The sequence below is a fragment of the Octodon degus genome, unplaced genomic scaffold, assembly GCF_000260255.1.
Source record: "Octodon degus isolate 3935 unplaced genomic scaffold, OctDeg1.0 scaffold00009, whole genome shotgun sequence".
Lineage (NCBI taxonomy): Eukaryota > Metazoa > Chordata > Mammalia > Rodentia > Octodontidae > Octodon > Octodon degus.
In genome coordinates, this window is record NW_004524585.1 from 14,542,439 (window position 1) to 14,549,814 (window position 7,376).

A 7,376-nucleotide genomic window follows, 5' to 3' on the forward strand; every position below is an offset into this window, starting at 1 on the left:
AGAGTCCCCCTCACACAGCATAGCATGCATCCTTCCCTGACCCACATCCCCTGCCTAGGATCAAGTTCCCCTCTTTGCATACCCACAACAACAGGCCCTCTTTCTAGCACAGAGTGTGGTGCACTGGCTTCCAATTCTAATTGTCTTTCCTACTAAATTCCGCACTTACCGAGAAGGAGGATTTTGACATATTTGTCTTTTTGCTCCAAGGTACAGCACAATCCTTGTTTCATAGATGCACTCAATTAACGGTTAGATGAATGAATTAATTAAAGATTAATCAAATACTTAATTTTTAAAGATAGTTTAATGTAACTATTACACAATTGGGATAGAAAAATAATTGTTTTTATGCATCCTGACTTCTGGAATATATTCCATGAGAATAAACCTATTATAAATAGTAACACTATAAAAGAACTGTTGATAACACATAATATTGGTAAAATAAATTATGAAAGGTATGTCAAAGGACCATTTGTTCTGCTACTGTGTAAAACTCAAAAGCTTTTTATCTACAGAAACGAAACACCATGAATACTCTGATATAACTGACTGTGACACTTCAATCATATTATCTCCAAAAGGTTGTGTCGTTAAAGAGGAAAAACACTTGAAATTTCTCATAAAGCTCTTAAAAACAATAGTTTAGCTCATCCATTTATTTATTCAATAAAATGTGTTTTGATTTCTGGTCCGAGGCATGTCTGGAGAATGAGAGAAACGTCCCTACTTTGAAAGAATCTAGTAATTAGAGACACAAACTGAAAGATAACAAGTCAATAAACAAATGAAAGGATTGGAATGTAGCAAGTACATGATGAAACAAGACAGGGCAGGAGGGTCTGTTGTTGGAATGTCCCTCCAGGAAAACAATGATAAACAATGCCAGCCACTGGCTTAGGAGGAGCAGAGCAGCCCGTGGAGAGACTCAGTATGCTGGGAACACCAGGATCGGTGTACCTGGAGGACAGTGACCTGGGCAGGACTCACAAAGGCGGGCAGAGTCAGGCCACAGAGCTGGCAGATTTTACTGCGGAGTCATGAAAGGGTTGAAAGAGCACAGTTATCTATCAGGCACTGTCTAGGTCCCAGACTTTCTATAAAAGGAGGGAAAGCTTGAAGCTGGAGGCAGACTGCCTAGGTTCAAATCCTGTCTCTGCCAGTAGCTACCCATAAGACCCTGGGCAAGCAGGAGGCTCTCTGAGGAGGGCTGAGTTATTACAGGGCTTGGAACAGTGCTGGATACATATAAAACACTCTACCTATGTTGTAATTAAATTCTTTGTCTCTATTATGGTTTTCCATCACACTTAATATCCTAAGTCCCTTTCACGGCTTACACCACCCTGGAGAATCTAACCTCTTCTCTACTCTTATTTGCTAGGACTCTTTCTTTACCACAGCTATACCAGCTACTTTCAGAACACACTAAGCCTGTTTCAGTCTCAGGGCTTTCTTCCTCGCTCCAGCTGCCTAGAAGGCTGTCCCTAAAAGGCTGTTCCTGTAGAGAGCAGCTGGCTCCTCCCCTTACTTGTGTCTTCTAACCACTCCCACAGGAAGCTCCTTCCCCAAGGCTCCACCTGGGTCTACGCTTCCCACCGCAGCACTCAACTGTCTTTCTTTCACTTCTCACTTCTGAGGACCAGCCCACATTCTTTCTGTATGTTCAGTTGTTTCTTGACTATGTCCTCCGGGAGGCAGAGGCTTTCCTTTTTGGCACTGCTGTATCCTGACTTTCTAAGAGAAAAACATTGATGATTGAATAGAGGATTTATGCGTGGTTTCATTTAGTGCGCACAATCCTTTAAGTGCATCATCTTTCCTAGGTGAGCCAACCTGGGGAGGGAAGTGACTTGCCCAGCGTTAGCTTGTTTGCTCCTGTGGTATTAATCACGACTATGGTTGGTGTTTGGTTCCACACCAACCTTTCCTGAGCCCTGAGCCTTGCCCACATAGTGAGTGAAGCTACACCTGTGTAGCCCAGGACTCAGCACTTATCACGGCTAGCCTGGAAAGGATGAGCAGCCTGTTGGTGACTTGCCACTGACACATCCCATCTCTCCAATGACGTCCACCTGGAAATTCTGGGGTGGCCCAGTTCTGCTCCGCATCAGAAATCCTTGCCACTGCTCTGCGCAGTGTCTGCGTGCACTGGCTCTCCCCAACCTCTGGTCTCCTTCATCTCAGTCTTTTCTAGGTGGACTCCAAGATGCAGACCACGATGGCATGAGGACTGTGAACAGATGATCTTGCCTGATACCTTTCCCAGCTTCCCACATTCACCAATAGTAAGGCTACCTCCTGCCAGGAAACACCAGTAGTGCCTGACTCTGTGGTCAGCATTTCTCAGCCTGTCCTTGCCATTCCTTCCAACCTGGTTTCCGTTCTGGTGCCCAGAATGTTGATTTATTTTAAAAGAGCATCACCAGTTTGGTCTCCATTGCTCCACAAATTAACAATAACTGGGTCCAACCCAGCAGTAGATATTCCCACTCCTCCTCACCCCTTGCTGTTTCCTCCAGCAAGCTTTTCTCTGGGTTTAAGGTGTAGTACGAAGCAGAAATGCAAGAGTAGATAGATCAATTTGCAGAAAGCCAGTAATCACAACTTCCTTTTTTAGGGTGAATCTTTACTGCCACAGTAAGTCTTGCAAAGGGAAAAAATTGGGACCCACAGGTCTTTCTCTCCTCCTAGGTCCATGGAACTGTCGACACACTGTGAAATGACAAGGCAGCCACATACCTCCTTCCCAGCAGAAGGAGACATTTCAGGGTGCCCCTCTCCTTTCTCCAGTCCTGAAATCCATGCATTTTCCATTGCATTGGCTTCAAAACTTAGCATTTTCTCTCCTCCTAATCCTTTCAGTGTCCTGAGCAACACAGCTACATAACACCTTGAGGTATTAATTGAAGCAATTTTGTTCCCGGCGCTTTCCTTTTCTGGCCTCATCAAAGCAGGTAGCTTGCACTTTGATTCACTGCCCCAGGGCAGGTCCATGGCCCAGTATGAAACAGGAAGCCTGCTTGATTTTCTGGTTTGTTTCCTTAACTGAACCCACTGAGGAGTCTGAGTGAAAGAACAGAGGAACTTGGAGAAGTAGATAGTGCACGAGGGGACTCTCCTAGGTTGAGCAAGAAAAAGGAGTTGCTGTGGGTGCCCAGGGCAGAGGAAAACTGCCTGGTCCTGTTCTGTGTCAGTGCCTTAGGGAACAAAGACTCCAAGGAGAGATGTCTCTGTAGATGCCCAAGGGGCAGGACCCTCACTGCACAGGATGGGTTTCATCAAATTTACCTAAGTCCCCCATGACATGGAATCAGGGGACACCATGGATTTACATAATTAAGATCCCAGAAGCAAACACAGAAGACTTAAAATCAGAAGCCTTTCTTTTTCACAGACACATTACATGCCCTTCCCACAGCCAGGCTTTGCTGCAGTCTGAAGGGTGAAGGTGACTGAGGGACAGAGATGAGATACGCCACAGTTTGGACAATGGGACAGTACTCAGAGTCCTATGTCGAGCTGGTCATCAGAGATTAAAGGGCTATTTCTACTAGAGTGGAGTTCATTGAAATGATATGCATTCATTGGGTTAAACCATTTTCCTGGCTTTTAAAATATATTCTGCTCCAAAATCTTATCCCTTGAATATCCGTGAGGCACAACTGCTGGCACATGGCATTGCTCCCACGCCCAGCTGCAGCCACAAGCTCCCTTTGTACTCCTCCCAACTGGGCAGAAGACATCTTCAGACAGACCTCATGATTCGCTAAGGATTACTGTGTTAAATATTTAGCTTCTTATTTTTTTATGTCACAGAGATCCCCTGAATCAAATGATCCTCAAACTAAATCTTGTCCCTGTACTCAGTTAACAGTGTCCCCAGAGGACTGGCTCAGTTGTCCAAATCCTCCCTCCTCCCCTACCGAGGATGGATTCCTTGGGGGTTGTATGAGCAATGCCTCCCAGCTCTCTCCTCTCCTTTCTTCTTCCCCCAGAACCAAAACTTTATCATGCCTTGACTAATCTTTGCCAATACTGCCTTAATTAATGCGCTGTGGCAGACCTTTGGTGAGCAATTAAAGGCATTTTTAACAATAAGAGGGCTGGGGTATAATTCAGCCAGAGAGAATTGGCCTGGCATGTGCAAGAATCTGGGTTCAAACCCAGAACCATAAAAAAATGAGGTGAACAACCATACACCTTGTCTTTTGTTTTCCACATTTAGAATTTCCAGATTAGACTCTAATATTGAGTATTAAAGTACATTCTCTGGAAAGAACTCTAAATTAAATATGAAATTTCACTGTAGTATTTTCTACCATATATGTATTATCTTTTCATATAACAGAATTTAGACATTGTTTTGGGTAAATGTTTGAATTAAACCAGGAGACATGTATTGCTTAGCCTGACAACCAGTCATTCAGCTTCCATTCAGCTTGGAAAACCAACCAAGGTCACTGACTGCTATCTAATAAAGGCAAAAGTTCTCTCTAATTAATGCAACAATCACAGTATTGCAAAAATGCTCTCTAGGAAAAAAAAAAAAGCTGATGTGATGTTAGAATTCAGATAGCTATTTTTCTTGGTGAAATTGCATTTGATCTGACAATTTGCCAAAAATCTGTTCCTTTTCCAGCGATACAGCAAGGAGTTTGTTTTAGTGGATATAAATTCTTCAGATTATTTCAGAAATGTGACAATGCCTGGCTTTGGTGATTAGTGACAGGAAACTTGAACATGCTAAGTTGTGAGAGCCTATCAAATATGACATTGCCATCAGGCAAATATGGATTGCACTGCAAATTCTCCAGGCCAGCATCCTCCAAGGGAAAGGACACTGGCCTTCTCATGACAAAGGGCAAGGAAGAAAGCAGCCACCTCCCTGAAAAGCGCCCTCTTCTCTTCCAGGCATGGATGTAACAGAAGACATTTGCAATGTTCATGAGGATAAAGAAGTAATCTCCACATTTTCCAAATGATTCTTTACCTTTAATTCATGCTGTATCTGTGCTCTTGAAAGAAGGGGACAGAGTATACTTTCTTGAAATTCATACAGATGATCTTTAGAGTCAAACATCTGTTGATTGTTCATAGTTACAATCGTGTGAGCTTCTCCGTTGCCCATCCCCCAGCCTGGGCTGGCCCCCTCATGGTCCTGATGGAACAGATACATTATCTGTGATTTCATTGGCTGTAGCACTGGAGCTACCGATGCTTCATAGGCTGCACTTCAGATGTGCTGCTCCGTGCCAGCCACTCCCTCCATGGAACCTCTGCCCTGCGTATCTACCGTATCTACCATCTGTGGCTGCTGATGCATTCCAACCAGTTCTACCCCAGCACCTCCCTTTCTATCTGTGCAATTAACTCCTGGTTTTTGCAGCCGATGGCTGAGAATAGCCTTCTGTGCTTTTGTTTCACCCTGTGCTACTTGAAGCAGAACTCATTATCTTAAGGTTTATCATCTAAAACTTGCCGATATATGTTGGCTGTGCATTTGTTTGCCTAAACTAAGTATTTTAGGCCGCGGGGCATCTGCTGAGTAAGTGCTTTCATGTGGAGAAGTTCTTCTGCAGGCTTCCATTCCCGTAGCAAAACTAGGTCTTTTGAAAATAAGCAATAAAGATCGCGATGACACTAGAGATATTGTGATTCATCTTCACCCTCATTTCACAGCTCTCTCTTCCCTGGTTTCAGCATTACTTTATAACTTTTCAATTCAAACACCTCCTTAGACTTTGTCAGAGTGTCACAGGTTGCTAAGACTGGGAGAATAATGACCCTGGTCAAAAAGGTGACAGGCTCTAAGAAAAGTGCATATAAATCAAGCCAAGCATTTTGTTTTTATAAAATATATAAGCAACTTGATTGATAGACAACTGATGGCTAGATACAGATTTATTTGCACCAGCAAAACTGCAAGGGTATATAGCAAAATTTTAGCAGTTTTATCACTAAGACATATATCACCAGTGGTTTTGGTTATCTTATTTATACTTCTCTTCTTTTTTATATTTTTTGTGATGAGAAACTACAATTTACATTAAAACTGAATTGGTCTAAGTGGTTTTGGAAATCAAGAGACTAAAGACTCCAGTGTGGAAAGTTTTAGGCCCTAAAATCTAGGTCCAGAAGTAGACATCACCATCTCTATACTCTTCTGCTGGGCAGACTACTCATAAGCCAGGCCAGAGCTGAGTAAATGTAGGTTTGGGGACCTCCCCCCATGAGAAAGTGACAGAATTGTGTGCACATTGGCAGAAAAGGCACTGAAATTATTTTTTAAGACAAGCTACCACACACTGCCAGGCAAAATCTCAGTGTTTGCTTTTACCTGATTCTTCAGAGGAACTCTGGGGAGAAAGTCATACCTCGAAAAATACCATGCTATATGAAAGAAGACAGTTGCAAGATTCCATACCCTGTCTGATCCAATTTATATGAAATGCTCAGCATATGCGAATCCACAGAGACAGCAAGTAGATTAGTAATAATTTAGGAATGGATATAGGTTAGGGAGGCTTGGAGTGTGATAGTTAAAGCACACCAGGCTTCTTTTAGAGGCAGTGAAAGTGTTCTACAGTTGAATGCAATGACTCCTGTATATCCTTATGAATATACTAAGGACCATTGAATGATGCATTTAAGTGGATGAAGGGTGTAGTAGGTAAATTATTTCTTGATAATTCTTTTTGAAAGTTTTTTAAATTTCTCAAAAAAAATATGAAAGAGAGGAATATAAGTTCCTGGACATGTCCTTTACTCTGCGGTTAGGGCAAAGTGGCGCAGTGGCTGGAGTCATGCAAGTGTGGTCCTCTGAAGAGTCATATTTGCTGCCCTTAGAAACACAGAAAGAGGGGGCTCGAGAACCGAGCGGAGCTGGTTGAGCCTTCAAAGTCCTAAAACGCGCGGCCGTGGGTTCGGGGTTTATTGATTGAATTCCGCCGGCGCGGGAGCCTCTGCAGAGAGAGAGTGCGAGAGATGGAAATGGACAAACGGATTCATTTAGAGCTGCGGAACAGGACGCCCTCTGATGTGAAAGAACTCGTCCTGGACAACTGTCGGTCGAACGATGGCAAAATCGAAGGCCTCACAGATGAGTTCGAAGAACTGGAATTCTTAAGTACAATCAACACTGGCCTCACCTCAGTCGCGAACTTACCAAAGTTAAACAAACTCAAGAAGCTTGAACTAAGCGATAACAGAATCTCAGGGGGCCTGGAAGTATTGGCAGAAAAGTGTCCGAATCTTACGCATCTAAATTTAAGTGGCAACAAAATTAAAGACCTCAGCACAATAGAGCCCCTGAAGAAGTTAGAAAACCTCAAGAGCTTAGACCTTTTCAACTGCGAGGTGACCAACCTGAA

At 43.3% G+C, this 7,376-nt stretch overlaps 1 protein-coding gene across 1 annotated transcript; it reads left to right on the forward strand.

The window, feature by feature from the left end:
* Nucleotides 1-6,871: 6,871 nt before the first annotated feature.
* Anp32d (acidic nuclear phosphoprotein 32 family member D) lies at nucleotides 6,872-7,374 on the forward strand (the record flags this gene model as incomplete). The annotated part of the gene is made up of 1 exon (XM_004625464.1): nucleotides 6,872-7,374. A coding segment is annotated over exon 1 (384 nt), but the record flags the coding sequence as incomplete, so codon positions are not given.
* Nucleotides 7,375-7,376: the final 2 nt, after the last annotated feature.